General features: G+C 36.4%; 1 protein-coding gene and 1 long non-coding RNA gene across 2 annotated transcripts; one reads left to right on the top strand and one right to left on the bottom strand.

Moving 5' to 3' along the window:
* Positions 1–6,644: 6,644 nt before the first annotated feature.
* LOC134651767 (uncharacterized) lies at positions 6,645–10,232 on the top strand. Its single transcript, XM_063506875.1, has 2 exons — positions 6,645–6,908; positions 10,076–10,232. The coding sequence occupies exons 1-2, from the start codon at positions 6,720–6,722 to the stop codon at positions 10,214–10,216; spliced, it is 330 nt and encodes a 109-aa protein (XP_063362945.1). The 5' UTR covers positions 6,645–6,719; the 3' UTR covers positions 10,217–10,232.
* Positions 10,037–10,623, bottom strand: LOC134651915 (uncharacterized). The gene is made up of 2 exons (XR_010097143.1): positions 10,578–10,623; positions 10,037–10,231 (listed from the first exon to the last, which is right to left on the bottom strand). It is a non-coding gene; the product is annotated as an uncharacterized LOC134651915 (long non-coding RNA).
* Between the last annotated feature and the right edge of the window lie 16,058 nt (positions 10,624–26,681).

Raw genomic sequence — 26,681 nt, 5'->3', positions numbered from 1 at the left:
GAAACTATCAAAACTGTGACAAGCGAGGAAATTTTAAAACTCAAACAGGAAATTATGCAGACAACTAATGCTTCAATCCATTGAACAACAAAGCATTAAAGAAAACATAAACCGAATGGATACTGTTATAGTCGGTCTCAAGGAAGAATGTCGTAACTCGTAACTTACACTCTGAAATACAGGAAATTCAAAGGTTACGTAATACGCAGAACAGTAATGAACAAGACAGGAAACGAACAGATAATGAAGCTTATAACAACAATAGAAAAATAATTGTAATATACGGCTTAGATGAAGATAAAGGGGAAACAGAACTTCAAATGCATGAAAGGATATTGCACCTTTTCAAGGATATACTCAACATCAATTTGGCAGGGCAAGTTGATGACTTCAAAAGACTTGGCAAGCAGGGTCACCGGAGACCACTATTAGTTGAATTTCTAAGCAAGAATGTTACTAGATATATTATGAACAATCGCCGCTGTTTTAGAGATAGTGGATTAGCCATCTAGGAAATTTTAAAAGGTGAATCACTTGCAAAGCGACAAAACTTAGTACAAATTCTTATAGAAGCAAGACGGAAGGGAAAAAGGGCTAATATAATTAACAACTAATTATTGATGGAAAAGAATATATTGAACGTCATGATTCGCCCACAGACAACTCGGACAAGGAACATGCTCATAACATTTCAAACAATTATGACACAAACACTACTGAGCTGGGCCGAAATAATATGACAGAAGCTGAAACAATTTTTTTTCGTAGCCAGCAACGATCGAAGCGTAGACACAGTAACGAATAGTTCAATCCTTGAAGAAGGAACGAAAGAAAGTAATTTGAATGTATTTCACATGTCTCGTTTAAAGGTATAAGATAAAGTAGTTACATAGATTAAGTTAAGTACCTAATATCTGAAGTTCTGAACGAACCTAATATCAGAACCGTCAATCTGTTGTAATGTCTCGCATAAATATTGTAGGCGTAGGTAGGTAATGTTGCTTTCAATTTCAAATGCGTGAAACTAGACCAACTTGGGTTTTCTGGGAAAGGGCTCTATTTCTTACGTGGTTTTTCATCTCCAAAGGCCCTTTTATGAAGAAATTCTTTGAATTCGTTATAACAGCAAACCGATTGATAAATATTGTTATTGTGCCTTGCTAAGAGCTTTTTCACATTGTCCGATTCGATATCGGATGTAGGATACTGCAATGTCGGGCCGCGTGGGTTTTTAGGGTTCCGTAGCCAAATGGCAAAAAACGGAACCCTTATGGATTCGTCATGTCTGTCTGTCTGTCTGTCTGTCTGTCTGTCTGTCTGTCTGTCTGTCCGTCTGTCTGTCCGTCCGTATGTCACAGCCACTTTTTTCCGAAACTATAAGGACTATACCGTTGAAACTTGGTAAGTAGATGTATTCTGTGAACCGCATTAAGATTTTCACACAAAAATAGAAAAAAAACAATAAATTTTGGGGGTTCCCCATACTTAGAACTGAAACTCAAAAAAAAATTTTTCATCAAACCCATACGTGTGGGGTATCTATGGATAGATCTTCAAAAATGATATTGAGGTTCCTAATATCATTTTTTTCTAAACTAAATAGTTTGCGCGAGAGACACTTCCAAAACGGTAAAATGTGTGTCCCCCCCTGTAACTTTAAAATAACTAAAAAAAATATATGATGTACATTACCATGCAAACTTCCACCGAAAATTGGTTTGAACCAGATCTAGTAAGTAGTTTTTTTTTTAATACGTCATAAATCCCTTAAATACGGAACCCTTCATGGGCGAGTCCGACTCGCACTTGGCCGCTTTTTTTACCCTATTAGGATTCTGAGCAGAAATAACACAAAAGTGGCAAAAAAGGTCACAATAAATAAAAATGGCAAAAAATAAAAGAAACGCTCACTTATAACCTTTTATAAAGATTAGTAAAGCCCATGAATCCTTGAACCAGGGATATCGATAATTGCACGATGTCGACAATTTAATAAGGTATAATAAAATTAAGTTACCGTAATAACCCGTTCCTAGTGAAAACGCGTTTCCCCTAGTTAAAACTAGTTTTCCGTTTCGACTTGATAAAAACGTGTTTTCACTAGTTAAACTAGTGTTGGCATAGTGCCTTGGTGAAAAGTAATTTGAACTTGGATTTTTCAGTCAAAACTAGTTTTCGCTAAGCACCTTAGTGAAAACTAGTTTTCATTTTCAACCCAGCCGTCTATCGCATGATTGGTACGACAGTATCTCGCAGCTAGATAGACTACCCACCCGTCTTCTTTTATTAACCTGTCAAATCCCACGATGTGACGTCACCATAGTTAAAAAAAGACGAGTACCTACCTAGTACAGGCATAGATTATATAATAGGTACAGGGCCTCAAGCTTCGAGGACACTACTGGCTAGGCTTTGCCGTTGCAAAATCAGATAATTCATAAATAAAACTTCCGTAATAAATCAAGGCCATACCAACTATGGGCGCCAGCGAAGGTTCTTCCCCGGAGGAAAACGGCGCGACGGATAGACATTGCATTTAAACTAACAAATATATAATATATAACCGCTAGTACTCATGTCGGACATTCCATAAGATTACCTGTGTTTGTGACGATCAGCGCCACTTCCTCGACCGACTTCGCACCTTCCCTTACCTCTCGCATCGAATGATGGTCCCTATGACAGTTCCTTTTGGTTGGGCTTAATTTAAAATATGTTTTACCGAAACTGCGGTTTAAATAAATGTTCCATTTCTAAATACATTAATCTGTCAGCTCCCACGGCTCATACATGAGCCAGAACGCTTATGGTGACGTCATATCGTGGGATTCGACAGGTTAATCTGCTAATCTTCCAAAAAAGTTATGTGGCAGTTACTCCATATAAAAACCGGCCAAGTGCGAGTCGGCCTCGCGCACGGGACCCTCCGTCGCACCATCAACAAAAAATAGAGCAATACAAGCAAAAAAACGGTCACCCATCTAAGTACTGACCCCCCCCGTCGTTGCTTAACTTCGGTCAAAAATCACGTTTGTTGTATGGGAGCCCAACTTAAATCTTTATTTTATTCTGTTTTTAGTATTTGTTGTTATAGCGGCTACAAAAATACATCATCTGTGAAAATTTCAACTGTCTAGCTATCACGGTTCGTGAGATACAGCCTGGTGACAGACAGACGGGCGGACGGACGGACGGACGGACAGCGGAGTCTTAGTAATAGGGTCCCGTTTTTACCCTTTGGGTACGGAACCCTAAAAATGAACTGTCATTAGGTACCATCATTCAACGCGAGAGGTATTATTCTTAAAAACTGATACAGTCAAGTGTAAAATTATGGGTGCATCCTACTCAAAAGTATGTCCCATCGCTCTTAAGTGAGCGAATTAAGAACTATGAGAAATATTTTTGAGTAAGTTGTATGCACCCATATTTTTACACTTGACTGTACAACGACCATAAAGAAGATTGCGACACAGTCCATCGATTCATACTTCTACTTCCGAAGTATGCACTCGACCTTGTACTGAGGACAGGAAAAAATACCATTATAAATTAAGTATGTCAAAGGAGCCAAGGATGCCGCACACTTATATGGGGCGATGTCGCACAAAGACAACATACTTGACGTGCTTCGAGCGACAATAGACCTTGTGTAAAGGGGATAAAGTCTGCAGGTTTGTAGGCTGGACCGCAGGACAAGATTACATAAAACTAACTATGATAGATATCACTCGAAATAAATTGTTACAATAAAAATAAGTCTCGTGATTAATTAAAAATAGGCAGTTATTAAAATGATACAGTTAGTTACATAATTTTTTACATATAGGTAGGTACATATCAATAATTCAATACTCACATGAATATATCTCATGATTTTAACTGTACATTTTGTAAATTCATAGTAAATTGATTAATTTTCTGAAATGACTACATATATATATTATTGTGTTATTTTGTATTTTAGGAATGAGACATATTTGTTGCCCATTATATCTATTATTTTACTATTCGACTTTCTGATAAAAAAAATCATAATAATCAAATCGACATACAGTGAAACCTGGTTAAGTGGGACCTGGATAAGTGAGAAACCTCTATAGCTGGGACTCATGGTGCGGTCCCGACACTTTAGCACTGAATTACCTCTGTTAGTGAGAAAAAATGAACCTCTATAACTGGGATTAGTTGTTGTGATTTTAAAGTCACATTTACCTCTATAATTGAGACAGAGAGTGTATTTTACCTCTTTTACTGAGACTATATTTATAAGATCACATTTTCCTAGTTGTTTTTTTTTTAGAATTTAATAGGAATTGACCTCTGTATCTGAAATAACGTCAATCTATGACCTCTCTAACTTGGACTTTATTGATCAATTTCCGTATTCTTACTAAATCTTAGTCTATCCACAAATTCCGCATTTGCTTAATTGTGTCTAAACGACTTCAAGTTTCATTTAGGTACTTTATGTAGTTAAAACTATCGAAACGAAAGCTGAAATCTTGATAGTAACACGAATAAACAAATTTTCATTTTATAGATTTCTAAGACGCAATGAAGTCCGTATCAAATTTAATTGAAAAAATATATTCTTTGGAGAATCATTCAAAATAAATTCAAAGAAATATTTAAACAGACTTAAAAAATATTTAGAGACAAGGATTATTTTACCTTATTTATTTTTAAAGATAATTACAAAATACCTTATTAACGACCTCTATAACTGAAATATATCCTCTATTCCCACCTCTATTAGTGGGACCCTCTGTAAATGAGACAGAAATTTATTTGTACCTGGCTAACTGAGAGCCTGGGTAAGTGGAATACCTCTTTAAGTGAGACAAATCTGCTCGTCCCTTGAGATCTCACTTATCCAGGTTTCACTGTATTTGATAGTAACGTTTAAATTCCTTATTTTTGTGCAAGTGACATATCTGCTATTATTACGTAATCTGTATCGTTACCTAGCTTTACTATGATGATGATGTTAGTTTGAGATCACTGCACCATTTCTGCCGCGCTAAGCATTACAACTACACCTAATTCGTTCAAATGTCTACCTTATATTTATCACAACAAGGTTTATTATCGAACCAGTGTTAGTATTAAATTATACGAGGTGAGGCCATGCGATGACCACGAGATAACCTTGCGCAATATTTATTCCGAATATTTCTAAGTTATAATTAAAATGATTTTTTTAAACGCTGTATTAATTATCACGTAACATTAACCTTCCGGCCATTAACATTAAATAGCAAGGCGTTGATCTTGGTTTTACGCTATACGCTGCCTATAGCGTCATATTCTAAGGTACGAGTATAACAGCATCACCTTTAATGGCTCCTCTATACGATGGGCCAGCGCCGGCCACTTCAAGGGACGCATTTATGCGTTAGAGGGAGCAAGTGATATTGCTATCTCATTCTACCGCATGGCTGCGTCCCTTGGAGTGGCCGGCGCTGGCTCATCGTGTAGAGGAGCCATAATATGTAGGTACGACATGACGCGGTACGCAGCGTAAAGGTGCCATTCATACGAAAACTGCAGCTGCATTACTGTGGCGTTCTGGCTAGTGGGGCTGACACGTTCAATCAAACATATAATGTAGAAATAGGGTACATTTATTTTGCAATTTTTGAGTTTGAGGTTCCTTGGGGGTAAGGTAAAGACATCCAACATTACAAAATGTCCTCTAATCCGTTCGAAACTATAAAGAACTATATCATAAAATGCTAAGATTTAAAACAGATTTTTCCGCAATTTAGATTAATATGAGCATTTTCACTTAACTGTGCACCTTAAAGCGGGACTTAAGTCGTGTTTCAGTAACGTCTAACCGTTACATTCCTGACAAAATGTATGGGATCTGACATTGACCCTCAGTTTTGTAACGATTGCTAACCGGCCGTTAGCCCGTTTCTACACTTGTAAGTTTTACTTACGTAAGTAGGGACACAGCTATACTAGAGAATGAGAGATGAATATCGTTATCTCGTTCTAACAAATAGCGTTGTCCCTACTTACGTAAGTAAAACTTACAAGTGTAGAAACGGGCTTACCTAAAGGTGCACAGTTAAGTGAAAATGCCCATATTTGACATTTTGCGCTTATTTTGCTAATAATTTTAGGATTAGTGCCATTTTGATAGACGAACGATATTTTTTTCATCGGTTCGATCATTTTGGCAGTCTAATGCGACAATTCACTTCCGCTCACCTATCAATACTTGAGTACAAAATTGGTACAGTACAAAAGCAGGATGATTGCGTAATAAATGGCTAATAGAACTGTTATTTTAGTTTTTAGACTATAAAAAACAGTTTAGCACAATGTACCTACTCAAAGCATTTCACATGTGGATGTTGTAGGAATGTGAATCACTCTTCACATCACAACAAGTAAATACATCTACGCAGATGTCCTTAATGAGAAATGACCGCATACATTAGCCCTGATACTCATTGTTCTTCGACTCACACAATTTATCCAATTCACAGCCAATAAGTTTTTCCTGTTACTCACTTCTTAGTACTAACAGCATTGACTATTGGGCAATCTTATGTCTTCGTGATAAGGTTCAAACATGGTCATTAACAACGGTAATGCGTACGAATGTAAACAGGGCAGGGCAAGCAGGTCGCGATACCAAGCCAGTCCGGCGCTGACCAGCGAAGCTATCAGTAAATTTATAAACAGTTACCTACAAAATCATAATGAAGATCGCCTTAGTAGTTTTTGTAGTCGCCCTGTCAGCCATTTACGTGGAAAGCAAGGATCTCATAGTGGGCACCAGTTTTAACAACAGATTGCTGTGGCAGGAGAAAGCTGAATATAATGCCATCCCGCTTAAGAAGAGAGTTAAGGAGGTGTTTTTCTCTGATCCTGGACAACAGATAATTAAGGTATATTTTTGTTTGTTTTGTGGGTTAAATGTGGCTGAATATTCTGGTTTTAACCACGATGGTAGAAACCTGACTAGAATGCTGGTTTATTAGAATACGCCGGTTAGGTTAGGTTTCCTAAGTATAACGACTAAAAACTGTTGGAATCTGTGTTTATTATTTATTGTGTCTATGTTAGTCTACAATTTTTTAGCAGCTTGCTAAGTTTTTATCTCAATCGTACGTTTTCCATTACTTTACGTTTTTTGAATTACATTTGTACGTATATCTTGTAAGTATTCAGTTTCATTTTTCATTCATTTTCAACATATTTCAAAACAATATCATGCAGTTACTCTCATGAGTACCTAAGTACCTACTTTAAGTTAAGAATAAATAAGAAATAGTCTTGTTATAAATCGAATAACAACGCGTATGCACATACATACCTTTGATAGCAGTTAGATAAGGCCCTATAAATCGGGTCACGTGGTGAAAAATTTACATATAAAGTGATCCGTTTCCTTTAACAACTTTTTAATTACCTTTAATAACTCTAACAGCCGATTGCCTATTTAGTACCTATTATGACTCAATCGTTTCATTTACCGATAAATATCGGTCCAACACGTGTCTGACCACGCATAATTGAGGCAATGGAGGGTTTCGTTCTTATATACATATGAAAAAGCAAATGTATATATATATATATATATATATATATTTAAAACGGCTTCCTTTTCACCATATACATACATACACACACCTACGACCTATTATATTATTTATTATAGGAGCTATTTAAATTTATTTACAATTTACAATTGCTATTTTGTTTACAATGACACATAACGTTTACATACAAGTATACATTACATTTGTGACGCACCTCAATTGTTGAATAGAGGTAACTCCCCTACGGTACATATAGGTGGTTTCCTATTTATTATACGCATTCATGTAACTTTTTGTGATGGTAAGTAATTAAGGGAGTAGTAGTAGTAGTAGTTACACCGTCGTACATAAAGCAACAGTAGAATATAGTATAAATATAGGAATGGTGGCACAAATATCGAGTACTTATTGCCCTAATAAAAGTAACCAGTGTTATTTTTATACCTATGCTTATTTTCAACATAAATCATGTATTTCAGTATCAATTGTGATCTGAAATTTATATACGAAGATAACCAGCCCACGCTTTATTTTCTATAAAATGCGATAGACGTTTTTTTCTGAAGATATTTTTATAGTTACAGCTTGTACAACACATTTAACTTAATTACCAAAACAAAAAAACACCTTTTCTATGTGTGTGCATGGCGGTCTAAAATCGTGGGTTCAAAGTTGTCGGTCATGTTGTATACAGCAGAAAATATATTATCGTTCTAATTAAAATTTGAAAACATTACTAAAAATTTGATTAGGATCTTTATCAGGACGAGGGATTAAAGAAAACGTAAGAATACATCTTCTTACATCCGCGATGAAATTCAAAGTACAATCGGAAGGCACTAAGTAGGTACTTTCAGGGCGACACATTTCGTACCTTGTCATAGTGACAGTCAATATGAAAGTTTGACTTACTTGTCACTATGACAAAGTACAAAATAATTCTTTGATAGACTGTACCAAAGCAAATAGATTGCGTTGCTCTGTTTCCAACGGCAAAAATCATTTATTCCTTATCTTCATTTCAGCTACAAATCTTGTTTTGTCTGGACTCGTATTTCGACGACGCCCGAGATCTGATACACTTGATTGACGTACAATAAATATTTTTCACCATTCCTGAATTCCTTGAATGAATTAAATTGAACGATCGGAAAACCGTAGGTAATGATTACTTGGAAATAATGAAAGAGGATCAAAATACAATTTATTTCGTGAAGTTGTGATGTTATTATCAGTTCCGTGAACTGGGAAGTACCCTAGTTCGGTGAATTCCTCTTATTAACTTTTATGTATTACCCACAGTGGCGACAACAGGATAAAGTACTAGGTAAATAATACAAAAAGTGTTAAACTAATAATTGAAAGATAAAACGCCGTCATTGTAATTAAGTTAGGCCGGTTTAGGTGCCCATTAATATAACAACGTTTACATTGAAATGAGGTCGTCGTGTTTTAAATAATAATTATCTTTTGTGGTCTTGTTTAATGGTTATTGTGCGGTAAATATGAATAATTAGTGCGTGTTTTATTTATCGTTATCACGTGGAGTTGACACCTCGTAATGATATTGTTTGACTACTTTGTAAACAAAGTCTTTATTCGTACCTAATTTATAATGACATTAAAGTCAATACGCTACCTCACCCTTCCCCGTACTACTCCCGTAAAAATGTGTATAGGTACTTTACTATATGTATATCCTCTAACCGCCCAGAGACCTAAAAAAGGTCTCCTGTTCCATTCTAATTTGAACTTTGTGTTGACAAAATAAAATTTCATTTTGCTTGGCAAGGTTTGACGTATGGGCGGCTAGAGGATGTTACTTGGTTAGGTTAGGATTTAGTGAAGTAAAAAGATGAACGGTTTATTATGTATTTATATTTATTTTGTATTAGGTATTATATGGCTCTTTTTTATATCCATATACCATAGCCTAAGAACAAAAATAAATAAAGATAAGTAAATGTAAGGTAAATGTGGCTAATTCCGTCATAGGGACTATTCCGTCCACGACCGTATATTTCTTTGATTTTCTATCCTAGGAAAAAAACCATTGCTTTTGTACTATCGATTTTGTTCGTTGTTCGAGAAAAACGCTAGTAGATGGAATAGCCCCTACGACGGAATTAGCCACATTGATCTTATACTAAAGGGCTCATTGTAGGTAATTGTTTTGATTTGCATGATGTGGCTTTATACCTTTGAATGTTTTTTTTTTTTTTGGGAAGTCGGTATTTAGCGGTCTTGTAAAAGTCTTCTTTCTCGTTCCCTAATTACATAGGACCGCGACCACGTGTAATTTGTCTCCATTTTGAGCGGCCATAACTCATAAGCCATGTAGTCTGCATTGTGCGGAGTTGCAGACTGCCGCCAGTTTTTCAGTTAAACCTAAAGTTGTTTTATGTAAAAGTTATAATCTGAAAAGGTATATAAAACTATTTGAGAAAATAAATTGATTTCTTCACAGAGTGGTAAGTAAAAGTTGTTTAATTTGGTTAATCTATTGATTCCAGGGTATCATCGCTCGCGACCTTGACCACACGGAGGCGATCCCCAGCGTGACGGCGGGCGGCGTCGGCTTCTCGTACGCCAACATCCGGCTCAAGTCCGAGCGCGGCTCTGGCCTCAACTACCAGATCGAGGTCTACGTCTAACACGAGATTACAGAACTACGTCTAAGAGGCCTGAGTGGACGCTCGAGTTAGGCGAGCAGCGGGGCGGGGCGTGCGGCGTGCATGTTAAACAAATGCAAACATATAGGAGCGGCCTTAGTGCACGCTGCTCAAATCACTTGGGAGCTCGACGCCACGCTGCACGCCCCGCCGAACGCTCCGCTTCGAGCGTCCACTCAGGCCTCACACTAAGGCCCACTTTCACCATCCCACTGACTCGGGGTCAAGCGGTTAAACCGCTAATCCAGTGCCAAATTGTACTGGTAACCATGGTAACTCCAGGTTGAATCGGTTAACCCCAGGTTAGTGGAATGGTGCAAGTGGCGCTGACATTAGGACAGACCCACATCACATACGAGATCCAAATACGTTTAACTATGAAACACTCATAGAGTTCTTTGTATCTAAAAATACTTTTACAGTACATATGGGGCTACTTTTCCGCACTAATGCGTAAAATAGCACTTTTCGTGCATATGTCGAAACTTTAAAGTGCCATATGTACTGTAAAACGTTGTTCGATACACGTGCGAATAGGTAATTCGCAACTCGTGTCGATTTAAAACACTCCCTTCGGTCGTGTTTTAATTTATCGCCACTCGTTTCGAATTTCCTCTTTTTCGCACTTGTATCGAAAATAACTATTTATCCATTAATTCAGATTTAGAATCGTTTATTCTACTACAAAGTAAAAAGATTCAGGTCAAAAAAATTGTTGTGAGCAAAGTGCTGCTGTAAAATAAACGTAAAATACACATAATATTCTGTTTGATTTCGTAAATGTAAAGCCATTTCATCCGTTTATTCCCAGTTTCTTCGAGTAGTGAAAAGTCACTTTGTAAAATCACTTTACACTGATTTAAACTTTCACGATTTTTACACATTATTAAATTGTACAACGGGACTTAATCGCGTATCTAAGTTTTTAAGATTTACCTCCGACGATTCGAGGACGGCGTTGTCCCCGTGGTCACGGAGAAGACCGTCCTCCCGGCAACCCGACAAGCTAGTTCGGAAGAGCCGTCCTCGAAACGTCGGAGGTAAATCTTAAAAACTTGATACGCGATTAAGTCCCGTTGTACAATTTAATAAAATCACTTTTCACAGAACTGATTTGACACCTAAATAGGTGCGCGTCTCTATTTTCTGATAATGATCAGAAAGCACAATCACATTGTCATTTGATGGGCAGCTGTTGCAGTAAAGTTTCAACTGGTATTTCAGAATGTATAGCGGCGGCCAGGCTCTTTTGACTTTTTTAAGTGATGCTTGATGATTTTGAGAACTTTTACGGTTACCACGAGTTAGATATTGGCATATTCGCGAGCGTGTGCACCAAGTAAGTTTACCTTCTATGCATCTCGCTCGTACTTGCATATTAGTGCGAACGAGATATAACGAAAGTAAGTTACGCAGACGTTGGCGAATATAATATCAGTTTGACACTAAGGCAGTCGTCGTAATGCTACTTATCATCAAAGTATTGTCACGCAGTTGGAAAAGTCTATTCAGATACCTACTGCAATTATTCATTACAATAAAAGGAAAATAAACTTCTATTCCATTTAAAGTCTTCTTCTATGGTCCGGATGTTTTATTCATGTCCCCGATGGCGCAGAGGAATCTAAATGAACATTCAACTAAACTAGCTCGTCGCCAGTTAAAAATACAAAAAACTGGGAGTGTCGGCGCGCACATTGTCGCAAACTGGTTCGGGATTATTTTACGCCGCTGAGTTAATGCTGCTATAAGGTTCTGTTTTTATACGTTATAAATGACTAAAAGATACCTATTGGATTGTACACTGAAATAAATGTTTGCATAACAGTAACAAAATATTTTGTTACACATAAACAAAAATTGGGACTTGCGAACTGCATATTGTGAACTACTACGGCCGCGGATTGGACGCACGCGACTGGCGGCAGTGGCGGCACTTACTTACGTACTTACACAAAAAAAGGGACTTGCAAACTACGTATTGCGAACTACCACGGGCACGGCTGCGGGTTGGACGCACGCGACTGGCACCGTGTCACCACGGCTAGCGGTATATCAAGGCTATTATTCCAAGGTATGAATCAAAATGAACTAAACTAGCTCGTCGCCAGTAAAAATACAAAAAAAAACTGCGCGCACATTTTTGCAAACCGGAGCAAACTGGTTCGGGATTATTTTAAGTTTCTACTTTTTACAGAGATAATGCTGAAATGATATAATGTTTTGTTCAATACATTTTCACCACGTCAGCTAGTAAAGGCTTGGATCTTCTAAAACTGATGGGAAAGTAGCGTTTCATAATTTTCATACACAATTTAAGACTGGCAAAGTAATCATGATGCAAATTTCGGGTTATTTCCTCATGTTGGCTGGTAGTATTGACTTTTACGTGATGATTTTGAATGGTAAATATTTAATAACGTTAATTTGGATTTGATCTTTAATGAATTGCAGTAGGTAGGTAAGTATTTTGTTTTTCAATCGAAGGCAAGGTTTGTTAAGCCTCGTGCCTTGAAACTCTCGCAACGCTCAAGATTCTACTTTTCGAAACACTCGCTTCGTTCGTAGTTGAATTTTGGAATCTTTCACCTTGTTAAACAAAAATCCAATGTGATGCATCCAAACAATAGCAAATCAGCGTCATTAAAAAAAAGAATAAGATAAACAAAATAATACAATCCTTCAACATGAACCAAAAAGCGGCATTAGCTTTTTGGTTCATGTTTAAGTATTGTATTATTTTGTTTCTCTTTTAAAAACCCTAACCTTAAATGTAAATTAATAGTTTTATACAAAAATGCTTTTCTATTTTTATTTTAGCGGTTACTGTTAGGCTTTTTATTTAATTAATTGTTTACAAATAAATAAGCGCGAAAACACTGAATGATTATTTTACTTTTTTACACAAAACAGGCACCGCCGGCATTATTAAATTTTTGATTAAGATATATAAACAGACTGTATTTTATAAAGTATTTTTAGACATTTAATTTCAGTCTATTTTTATTTCAATGTCAAGTTACCGGTGGCTTTAATTCGCCACAGGCATTAGAAATATATAGGTAACAAAAAATATTAGTATAAAGTACGAGTAAGTTATAATAAAAAAGATACGAAAAAACGAAAGGTAGTTATAGTGAAAAAGAGACGTTTTTGCTAACTACATACAGTTGCTATAATTAAGGTCAACTATAGACTAGGTACATACAGTGTTAGCATTTTTAGATATTTTTGGTCACTATGTGTATATACGAGTATGTTACTGTAAAAACCTGAAGTACGATAAAACCTAGGAAAAGCCCGAAATGTTAAACTAGATTAGTTTTCTTCGGGTAATCCTAGGTTTTACCACGGCGACCAGTAAATGTTGAATCATGCACTGGTTCTTGAGATTATTAGATGACCGCCAGATGGGAACACTTTATTTATTCAATGTTAACGGCTACAAATATAATGACCACCAAAAAATACATTGGTACCCTAAATAAAAAAATCACGCTTACCAAAAAAAATGACTGAACACCAACAAAATAAGGCCTAAAATTACAAAAGTACCACCGTTTTAATTACGACTGCACTTAAAATTGTATTCAAATACCAAATATTCCCCATGTAAAAAAAAAAAGGTTTGAACTGCGCCCCTTACAGAAAAGAAATGGTACTAGAACGGTGGGTTAGGTTAGGTTTGAACTGCGACCCATACAGAAAATAAATGCTACTAGAAAAGTGGGTTAGGTTAGGTTTGAACTGCGACCCTTACAGAAAAGAAATGCTACTAGAAAAGTGGGTTAGGTTAGGTTTGAACTGCGACCCTTACAGAAAATAAATGCTACTAGAAAAGTGGGTTAGGTTAGGTTTGAACTGCGACCCATACAGAAAAGAAATTGTACTAGAAAAGTGGGTTAGGTTAGGTTTGAACTGCGACACTTACAGAAAATAAATGGTACTAGAAAAGTGGGTTAGGTTAGGTTTGAACTGCGACCCATACAGAAAAGAAATGCTACTAGAAAAGTGGGTTAGGTTAGGTTAGAACTGCGATTGTTATAGAAATAAAATGCTACTAGAAAAAGGTGACGAAGTGGAAGTGGAAGTGACGAAGTTAGTTTAATAGGATAACGATATATTAAATATTTGACTATTTTTAATTTAAATGTGGTTACAATTTTGGTGGTCATTTATTATTTTTGGGTTTACAATGATTATTTTGGAGTCATTTGCTTTAATAGGATAGCAAGATTTAAAAATTTGGTTATAATTTTACATTAAAATGGAGTTCTAATTTTGGTGGTCATTTACTATTTTTGGGTTTACAATGATTATTTTGGTGTCATTTTCTTTATTAGGATAGCAAGATTTAAAAATTTGGTTATCATTTCACATTAAAATGGGGTTTGAAATTTGGTAATCATTTACTATTTTTGGGTTAATAATGATTAGTTTGGTGTCATTTCCTTTAAAAGGATAGTAAAATGTAATAAAATTGGTAATCATTTCACATTAAAATGGAGTTACAATTTTGGTGATCATTTATTATTTTAGGGTGGTAAAATATATATTTTTGGTATTAAATTTTACTAAATCTGGTGATCAGTTAAATAGCAGCCAATGTTAACTAACGACAACTGTCAATTTGCAGAGTTTTGATCTTAAAATGGCTGACCAACACATCGCTGGCTAAAACATCGATATCTGATCAACCAAAATAGCCTCGTAAAGTAAGGTCAACGCGGCCAAATCATTGACTGTATGTATGGCTACATGTTGACCCAGGGCAATTTTGGTACTTTTGAATTTGGAACTTTTAATTTGTACTTGTACAAGTACACGAGGATTTACGAGGCTAATATACATAAATATACTAAATATAATATATAAATGTTGATGGCAATCGTGCAAAAATCACCAATTGCATCGGCCCTAGTTAAAACTATGTCTACCCGACACAAAGCGTACAGTCTGTAATTTACGGACGCGTTTCTATAAACCATTATACAGTACCGTAGTGTTGTAATAAAACACGATGACAACGCCGTGAGGAGTATTCAGATTTTACAAATACGACACCAATTAAGTAAATCAATCTTGGTGCATCTCGCTAGATGCAGAGAACAATTTTAACATAATTCCTATAGCTAAAAAAGGAATTACTAAATAAATCAGTTAAAGTTGTTCAGTATGACCTAAATATCATACTCAGTCCTCAAAGAATGGTCAGACTCAGACATAACAAAATCACTCTGTAAAGATAGACGTAAATAATTTTCAACACTTGTGACTATTTTGTAAGATTATATGCTTTCATAAAAGACGACCCATAGATCGATATCACGGCATCATATTTCCGAAGACAAATCCGCCTCCGCGTCCCGTTTATTTACACGTGTTTGTGCACGGCTTTGCGTTGTCGAATTGAATTGTTAACGGAACCGGGGTTTAAGTGCTCCCAACTGAAATAATGGCGAGTGATGCGGTTTATTACACCCAGATACATTTGGCCTAAACAACGAACAAGTACGGCACTTGCTTTGAGGCTACGCTTGCCGATTTGTGGTATGTAAGTGTTTTTTAATCTGAAGTAAATGATTATTTTTAATTTATATAATGGTGCAACTTATGTGGTGATCTGGTGATCAATCAATCAATACCCTGGCTTTTATCCATTAGGGATCAGCCCTCCTGATAGTCTTCCGCCAACTGATGTGGTGATATTTATTATAATTTAACTGGGTATGATACGACCTTGAAGTGCGTGCGAAATGAAGCGAGAGTCGTGCGACGCGCGCCAATCACAAAGACAATAATGGTTACATCAAGTCAAGACTTGGTCAAAATCATAGCAAAGCTGAATCGGGCTCCATTTATAGTTTTACCTCAAACGATAATGTAAAACCGTAAGTATCTAACATACCTATTAATAGTTGTAATAGTTAAATAATAGTCGTCTGTATATAATACATGTATAAATACATAGAGTCATTAGAGTCAAATGGAAGGTATAGCTGGTACTTATAGCACAGGTTTTTACCTAATTTAAGTATCAGAGAAAGACTCTTGGACTGTGAAATTCAGTGTGAATCTTAATGTGTAACATAATCTAACAAAATTATGTGTAAGATGCAAACCTTTTGAGCTTAATAAACTTTATCTTATCTTATTTTAACTATATGTAAAAACGTGAAGAAGCGTTTTAATCAGTCAGTACCTCAGTATGTGATCTTCATACATTAGCTCTACAATTTACTGCAAACTGCAACTATTTATTCACGTGTAAAGGTACTAACAAGAGGTAGGCGCTAACAAGTTTTTTAAAATTTAGTTAAATAAGATATGTTTAGATTTTCTCAAAATACATAGGTACATAGTTAAATTTCTCAACCTATTTAGTTCTAGTTCCGCCCCGTGCAGTAAACCGTAGGTATATAAATACAAGGAAACATTTCCATAGCAGACGTAGGTACTCGTAGTGGAGTATGCTCCTAAGAGCCGTGATGAATTGCTCTATAAATTGCGCCATCCCATCTGCACGACGTGCGAGGTGAGACAGTCTGCTCGCAGCGTTTAGCCTCCGCTTAATAATACGGGGTTATTTTTGAAGCAGAGCACTAAATCCCTAGTAATATGTATTATAAATACGAAACTATGCCTTTCTCGGCCCGATTCGGATTTTGTAATAGACATCTGTTAGATATCTTTTAGACATCGCCAAGATACGATAACGATATGTTTAAGATCTAACCTGTCAAATTTGACATTTCCGCGATTCTGGAGATACTCTTGAACGATTTCCGCAAGATATTACTTAGAGATCTAATTCACATCTCATAGATATCTAACACGATCTATCGTAAAAGTGACATTGGTTGCCCGAATTGCGCTTGAAAAGAGAACTAGTTGAAATCTAAACTATAACGTATCTAGAACGGATCTAGTACGTGTTGTCTCTTGTGAATATCTTGAAGTTCGAATACGGCAGTCTGTCTATTACCTTTTCACGTGAACCGATTTCAACAGAGGTTAAACAGGAGTGCATAAGTAATTAGACGCAGATTTTGAATTGTTTCGTACTGTTTGCAGGTGCAATTGACTTCTCTTTTAAGTAATAATTTTGAATGATGATGAAATTTTGTCGTGGTGAATTTTTTTTTGTTTGTTGTTGAAATCCACTTTTCGAATCACTCGCTACGCTCGTGGTTCAATTTTGGAATCTTTCGCTAGCGCGGGTTCCTTTCAATATTAGCACGAGGAGTTGTTGTTTAAACAACTTTGCCCCTTGTAAAACAAATAACTATCAACAGTGGATCGCAATAATTTGATCGAACGTTAACTTTCAAACGATCCTTATATTTGACATAATTACGACAAGCAGTAAGTAAGTGGTACCTGGTGTACCGGGGTTCGCGATTGATGGCGGTTGGCGGGGTTTAATGGATGAGCGGCGCGGGCCCGGGGCCGCAAATTGGTCATTCGGACTTTAATGATCATTACAAATGCAACGACTCAATAACTCAATGAACTCAAGTAACGACTCAAGACTCATGTCTTGTACGCGTAGACTCGAGTTAGTAACTGTAGTAACATTTACCGGTGATACGGTTAGGATTCGGTTAACCCTTTGACCATTTGACATTCCTTTTTAATAGTCGTTCGATTTCGAACCGTAATTCTTATAGTAGAGATGCGTTTTTGTTGCCACTACGGACTACAGGGTTAAGATTACAGTCAGCAGCAAAATTATTAACACAACTTTATTGTTAACAATAAGATCTTGTGCATTTTCAACACCTGGCCCGCTTGTTGTACACTCCAGCTGATTGTACACGTACCTATCTAATTAGCAGAGCAGCTTGGCAACGAAATTATGATTTTGTAATAAAGGAAAAAGGTGGTAGGTAAGCGGTCGTGGCCGAGCGGATCCAACGACCGACTTCCAGAGGTCGCAGGTTCAAATCCTGTCTCGTACGAATGAGTTTTTCGGGACTTATATACGGAATATCACTTGATCAAGCTTTTAGGTGAAGGAAAACATCGCGAGAATGGCTTATTTTTAAGGAAAATTACTGGGACACTTGCCCACCGTCCTAAACAGGTAAACTTTTTGGTAAAAGTTCACTAGACCCCATATAGGTAGTTCATGTCAAGCGCGATGCCAAGTAGGCATCTAGGTAGCTCAACTATACCAAGAACTACTCATATGCGCCGCCTGAATCGCGTGATTGTCAATTGTCAAGTGACGGCTCGATACAAGGGCGCAAAAGAGTTATTTCCACAAATCCCCGACTAGCGATAGCCCGCGACGTGTCCGGTGAATCAACGAGCGCTCCGCTCGGTCGGGCAAAAACGGAAAACCATTTTACGGTCCATTGTGAAAGAGGATTGCCAATTTCGTTTCGAGCTTACTCCGGCCGGGCAAGTTTTACAACGTCTCTGATGTAGCGTGGCTGACGGGACGAGCTTTAATACATGCCAACTCAGTTGTTAGGGGACACTTTACATCTCTTCATCTTTGGTTACCTAATTATTATTATTAACTTTATTTCATTTGGGTCTTAGGTTAGGGTTTTACAATGTGAGTATAAAAGTACAATACCAAAACACTTTCAAAACATTACAAAAATATACAAAACCTTATCAAAATCACACATTATAAAAAACCTAACCTAGAATGCCGATACATTGAAACGGGACTTATTAGTGTATTATATTATATACGCGATCAAGTCCCGTTTGCTATATGTCATATTAAAGTACAAACATCCTACTATGCCTACCATATCTTATACTTCCAACAATAACAATAATCGAAAGACATGAGAAATACTATAGTGTATAGAGGTCACCTTCCCCATACCTTTAATCCCCAACCTTTACCTACCTTTAATCCCAAATTTTCTAATTTTAGGATTTTACTGAGCAATCATGCAAAATGAAACCCCGATATAGAGAAAACCGGTGAGAATTACTCATTCATAGATGTCGATGGCGTTCTTCTAGAATCCACAGGATTAGATGGATGGTCTCTAAACTCTCTAACTGTGTACAAAGGAGGTATTTTCCCCATAGCTTTAATCTATAACCCTTTATATTTGGGGTTATTACAAGTTTTTATTTAATTAGCAATGTTTGTTTGTAGGTATATACAATTGTACATGTTACTAGGTAGGTATGTACGTTAGGGTCGAATCTTTGCTCACTAAATTAGACCCACTTTCCATTATTCGATTGAGCGTAACATAATATGTAAGGTGGGTGACATTGACAATGAAATATTAAGGTGCCATCGAGCTGATCTGATGATCGACACAGGAGGTGGCTGTGGAACTCTGTCATAAAACAACGCAACCCACCTAATTATGTTTGGTTTTGACACAATTCTCTCGACAAGTACTTAGTTGCCTGTTGAAAAAAGTAGGTACAGTCTACGACAAAAGCTAGTATATTTTTTTTCTAAACAAATACCTCAACTGTACGTTAATGGGCAATGCCAGTGAAAGCTAATTCTAAATAGGTATAAATTTAAAGTTTACAAAATTGAATCAAGTAGTGTTAAGTTTTGTATCTACCAAAACAACCCAACAGTTGTAAAATAGTTTTCCAATTACAAACAGAAGAAGTTCCGTAGAAACGGAAACTACATTCCAAACCGAAATGAGGTTACAATTGAATTAAGTGTAAATGGATGTCGGTGCTAAATAGGCTGTTGGCAAGGGTTTTAAGGCGTAAGTATACAACTAAGAGATGTTCGTTTTATAGGGCCTAAAAGTATAAAACGATATATTTGATAACGAAAAACTACTATTAGGTACGCTTGTAAATGAAATACAAAATGTAAATATAAGATGCTAAATTAAAAAAATTTCTACCATTGGTATATTGGAGTCAATTGACGAGACGAGTTCAATTGACGAGGAAGGCGTGCCAAACCTACACCTTTACTAAATTTACACCCTAAGTACTAATCAGTTGACGCATTAGAGACTTAAAAGTTTTAAAGGCACGGAAATTTTTAACCACAGAGCCAAACGATACCAGCCGTTATTCCGACCTGAGATATTCCTGTAAGAAAAGTGAAGTGAAGTTTTCCTACAAGGAAACCTTGTAACCATGTTGTTGTAACTTGTAACCAAGGAAACTAAAACTGTGAAAATCATGCCCACCGGAAAGATCTGCAGACTGATCATTATCAGAACTACAGCAGAGAAACGAGAAGACACGACTGAAAAAACGAGTACTACTATACTTAACTCAATAAATAATGAAGGTCACTGGGGTATGGAGACGCCTTAAGTAAGTTTCAAAGAAACAACGGTCTTGGCGACAGCTACATGCAATATGTTAGCCGCCAGACCAATAACTGCGCTGCTGCGACCTAACCGATACTAGGGGAGATACTGCGAATGCTCGCGTTTTGCCGCTCCATTTACGTAGAATAGTTTGTTACATTATTACTACTTTGTATTGTAAATATTTTTATTTACAGTTTCTGGAATAGGCTTATATTTTTTAATTATTTTTGTTTTTACATATTTTCACATTCATTTTTGTTCAAAAATATTTATCTCGTTGCAAACAACACTACACAAAAGCGTGAAAAGTACCTAAATACGAAATAAAATAAAGAGCAATCTCAAATCATAGTTAATGCGTCCGATGTCTACGTAAATTATATTTGACTGTTTGACAATTTCGGCTATATATCGCAAACTCAGGAAACTATTGTCATGCTATTGTCCTAAATTACAACTATGGTTAAATTTTTAACGATAATTTAATGATTGATTATTGACGAGACTTTTATTGAATTAAATTCCTTACGTTTATTTTCAAGCTTAGTACATATTTAACATAATTATAAAATACTGTAGGCACTTATGCATAAATTACTCCAACTTGAATTTTGATCATATTTGTAAGTTATGGATGAGTTACGGTAGCTCTTATTGCACAATGTTCTTTTTCTCTGTATCGAAAATAGCTACCCTAAATATTATAAAATATAATTTTCTTCCGAAATGTTGTGGTGCAATATAAAGTGGAGTGCCATGGCTTCCTCAGTGTATTTTCCCTATTATTGTGAGTTGTAAGAATGCGACGTGCGGCGGCCGGATTCAGAAAAGAAAATTCAATATTAAAATACCAATTTAGCTTCCATGAGTGTGTTGTCCTCGAACATGGTTGTTTTATGCTTTAGCTTTAGAGCGTGCGAGCGCGCGAAAGTAATACAATTGTTATGTTATTTTGATAAGTAAAAACAATATGGGTGAATAAGGCCTCAGCGTCTACGTTTCTCGACTAGGTGGTGCCGTGCCGACTCGCAGAGCCTCCAGAGAGTTCGTTTCGAGTGTGGAGTTTTACCAATCTTTCTTTGTATCTCCTTGAAAGAAATATGATCCTAAGTTGTGAAAAGAACAAGCGCGGTCCCTGAAGGCCTTGAGGGAAGCGATTTTGTTTTTTTATCGCGATAATTCCTCGTAAAGTATGAATGTAATTTTATCAGTCATGTTCTTGTAAGAATTGGTTTGTTTCTCAAACTTTGTTTCAAAATCATGTTTAGGTTGCCTATATTGATTTTATTATTATGAAACACAGTAAGCAGCAAATCATAGTAATGACCTATTTATTTATGTTATTGAGAAAATAAAGTATGCAGGGGCAGGTTTGTGGGCCATAATTCCAGTACATACTTATTATATAACTCTTGGGTAGGTAGATATATATTTGTTCGGTTTCTTCGATAACTACGATCTATTTCAGCCCGTGATTTTGAAGGGTTTGACCCATTTACGGTTAACGAACGCCGTGTTTGTAGTAGGCTCGCTATGACGACTAAATACGATTTTGTTTGCTCATCTATATTGTATTACGTAGGTATACAAGAACTATGGAAGCGTGAAAATGGTTTGTATAATTATGGAGGGTGGAATCGGGTACTCTATTTTTTAAATATAGTTTATATTCATAGGTATTTTATTAGGTACTATGAAGCCTCTGTCTAGGATTTCGTTCATTTTAAGAGTATTTTGAATTGAAAGAAGTAATTACAAAAGCAAATGCCACGAAAAACTTCCCACGGAAACTTAATTATAATATTGGCAAGGGCAGACTCCAACCAAAAGCTTACTAGCTCAAGGTTGGCTCTATGGAAAAAACACGAAAACGTGTCTAAATTTCATATTTCCAATTGTATATCGTTACATTCATTACCCTGCATACCACGGTAGTATAAATTGCTAGTGATATAACAGAGGAACGTGACTAAATTTTAAACATAACTATATTTTCAGAGTTATTCCATTGTTTGTTCCGTTCTTATTTCCTGGCTTACACACACACACAGTCTCAGATTTATCCACACTGGGCCTGCTCACCTATACTTTGATATTAAATATAGGTATTTTTTACATGGCTAAAATATACACACGTTGTTTATGCTAACACTACGAGTATTGTGGTAACGCAAATAACAAACACAAAGGAAATGCGTTCGGAGTTTCATTTCATGCAGTTTACACGTACGAATGGAGAGTACGTATTTGTTTCTGTTTCCGGAATAGAATTATGAATGTGCATTTTTAGGGTTCCGTACCCAAAGGGTAAAAAACGGGACCCTATTACTAAGACTTCGCTGTCCGTTCGTCCGTCCGTCCGTCCGTCCGTCCGTCTGTCACCAGGCTGTATCTTATGAACCGCGATATAGCTAGACAGTTGACATTTTCACAAATGATGTATCTCTGTTGCCGCTATAACAACAAATACTAAAAACAGAATAAAATAAAGATTTAAGTGGGGCTCCCATACAACAAACGTGATTTTTGACCGAAGTTAAGCAACGTCGGGCGGGGTCAGTACTTGGATAGGTGACCGTTTTTTTGCTTGTTTTGCTCTATTTTTTGTTGATGGTGCGGAACCCTCCGTGCGCGAGTCCGACTTGCACTTGGCCGGTTTTTTTGCTTGTTTTGCTCTATTTTTTGTTGATGGTGCGGAACCCTCCGTGCGCGAGTCTGACTCGCACTTGGCCGGTTTTTAGGGTTCCGTACCCAAAGGGTAAAAAACAGGACCCTATTACTAAGACTTCGCCGTCCGTCCGTCCGTCCGTCCGTCTGTCACCAGGCTGTATCTCATGAACCGCGATAGCTAGACTATAACAACAAATACTAAAAATAAAATAAAATAAATATTTAAGGGGGCTCCCATACAACAAACACGATTTTCTGCTCTATTTTTTGTTGATGGTGCGGAACCCTCCGTGCGCGAGTCCGACTCGCACTTGGCCGGTTTTTTTAAATGAGTGCGGCCATTAAATACAAGTAAACAGCACATTCACATAAAACATAATTACCTACATTACAGTTTTATTGTTAGTTTATACTTATGTTGTTGTTCAATAAATTGTTAAGACTAAGTACCTCTATAAAAGGTAAGGTAACTTAAACACAACAAAGTGAAGGAGTGTCATTAAACGATATATTTTAATTAAAAATTGACATTGCCACACGTTGTCATTGAAAATGTCATAAAGAATTAGCTTGATCCGACTCTACAACGAAAATAGCTACATTTATTTAACGCCACAACTTATTCATATATGTCAAAAGAAGACATCCATAAGTACATAAAAAAACATCGGACGCTAAAATAGGATAATGCCTATGCACACAGCATAATGTCTAAATACTAGGTATCTATACATCGTATTGCGCGCACCTAATCGAGGCGTGCCAGCAATTGATCTACGTACAACATTGTCAGCCTATGCAAAGTGACCTTGAACGCACGTTAATCGACTAACAGCCGTATTCGAACAATTATATATACTCCGACATATCCGATCCATATCGTTTCAATATCGAATATTTGACGTGTCTTATTGTTCGAATACGGCTGTAACTCGACGCACCGTATATTGCACAGTATTATGATTTTTATTCATTTTTGAAGTTGGAACATCAATTTTTTTAGATACGTACCTACATATGTACCTACCTACCGATACCGACTCGGCTGGGCTATTTACCGGCTTTATGTTCATAAAACCTTTATATATCACACAAAACCGGCAATCCCCTATTTTCCGGCCTTTGCAGTAATGTACTTTTACTCTTTAGCCGTGCGAACCGTTATGTTTGTCGTCTCCGATCGCTTAGCTTTCGAAGCTCAAGCGATGTTCAGCCCTCGGTCTGGCGGGGATAAATATTTGCACGCTAAGAACAAAGTCACAGATGGCGATAGAATGGGTATACGCGTACTCTAACGTACGGTAGGTCTACTGTACACTGTAACTGTACTGTTACAACAAAACACAGGAAAAGTTAGAAAACTTTCTTTATTTAGACAGGTGGAAATCGGCCTGTTTCGAGAAAAGTCGTCGACATCTCTTCTAAATACCTAAAACTGGTATGGATGTGTTCCTCGTGATCTCTAGAATACGAAATGACCGGTTTTAGTTTATGGAGTGGGGGACGGGTCGAAAAAAAGGGGGGCAAAGATGGCGGCCGACCATTATTGATATTTGTTCACATCTTGAGTCCTATGGGACCGATCGGTTCGTGTGAGGTGTCGTTTGAAAGAGTATTAAACGTGCTATTATTGTTTCATAATAACCGTAGTCATAACTGTAGTCGTTTACAAAATATTTTAAAATATTTGATTTTATACCGTGCATGGATGGCATAAGTACTGATTAAATATGCGCCTAACTCAATAAATTACAACAATACCGCAATTATTTTATTACAAAATATACGAGACATTTCATTAGCTTACCAAAAACATAAGTTTTATTGGCGTATGATATTATATAACCAATTAATAACGAATTTTGTTCAGCATGGGTCACTACGCACCGTCACGTAAATGGCGGGCGACCGACGTAAACTTTTCATTATTTCTCGGGTTCTATTTTATTGATCAATTGCTGATAGGTACCATTTGAAAGGTTATTAAACGTACAATAAATGGTTTCTAATAGCCGTAGTCATAACTTTAGTAATTTACAAAATATTTTAAAATATTTGATTTTTTTACCGTGCATGGATGGCATAAGTACTGATAAAATATGCGTCTAACTCAATAAATTATAACTTTACTCCAATAATATTCTTACAAAATGTACGTGAAATTTCATTAGCTTTCCAAAAATATAAGTTTTATTGGTGTATGATATTATATAACCAAGTAATTACGAATTTTGTTCAACATGGGTCACTAAGCGCCGTCACGTAAATGGCAGGAGATCGGTGTCAACTTTTCATTATTTCTCGGGTTTTATTTTATTGATCAGTTCGTGATAGATACCATTTGAAAGAATATTAAACGTACTATAATTGGTTTTCAATAACTGTAGTCATAACTTTAGTCATTTTCAAAATAATTGAAAACATGATTTTTTACCGTGCATGCACATAAGTACTGCTAAAACATGGTTCTAACTTAATAAATTATAACTTTATCGCAATTAATGTATTTACAAAATATACGAGACATTTCATTATCTTTCCAAAAACATAAGATTTATTGGTGTAAGATATTATATAACCAAGTAATAATGAATTTTGTTCAGCATGGGTCACTGCGCACCGTCATATAAATCCCAACAAACAATTAGGCGACACTTAGCACCTATTTTCTTACCTAAAGACAGCCTGGCTCTAGAATAGCTACATCTATAGTCTTAGTTTACAGTTTACAGGCTCTGGTGAGATAAAAGTGTTTAAAAGGTTCATCTAAAGATTTAAGATCTACAGTAGCTGTTTTGGGCGCTATATTGCATGTTAAGCTGCTAGTATTATAGCTTATAGCTCAAAGTGAATTGAACAACCTTAACATCTATATGAGTAATAATCTGCAATTTGCACTTAAGGTTCTAAACGCGTGATAAAGCCTTCTACTTATAGCTTTTTATATCGCAATCGCTACTTAACTCTCTTGTATGACTTACAGTCGAACAGAGAAGTTATGAGTCGCTATTATAGATCTAAGATCATGTAGTTACAGACGAGCGTTATTTAAATACCGTAGTACATCTTATAACTGTCAATAGAGTCATACTTACAAGCTAAAACTACAATGCCAAACGCCAATGAATCAATAGGTAAGCAAAAACTATAAATTAGACCGTAAAATAAAATAGTAAATAAATATAATATAGATAGTTTACTCAATATTGACATCTTACTATTACTATACTTAAAACCGGACTTCACGGATAGTTATTATGTGGACATACGCTGCTACTCAAATAGTAGTCACTTATTTTGCATCCTGGAGCGTGCGGCGACAAATATCTCTTTAACGCCACAAGCCTCAGATCTCACTAAAAAGGTGATTTTAAATTATTAACTACGGAGTGGGTTTGAAAACGTTTTACGTGTAGACGCGTGAGTCAAATAACAACACAGGTATTAAGTACTTCATATGCAGTGGTTTTGCAATCATGAAAGCTACGAACTTA

Source organism: Cydia amplana, chromosome 1 (genome assembly GCF_948474715.1).
Source record: "Cydia amplana chromosome 1, ilCydAmpl1.1, whole genome shotgun sequence".
Lineage (NCBI taxonomy): Eukaryota > Metazoa > Arthropoda > Insecta > Lepidoptera > Tortricidae > Cydia > Cydia amplana.
This window is presented reverse-complemented; position numbering and strand designations above follow the sequence as displayed.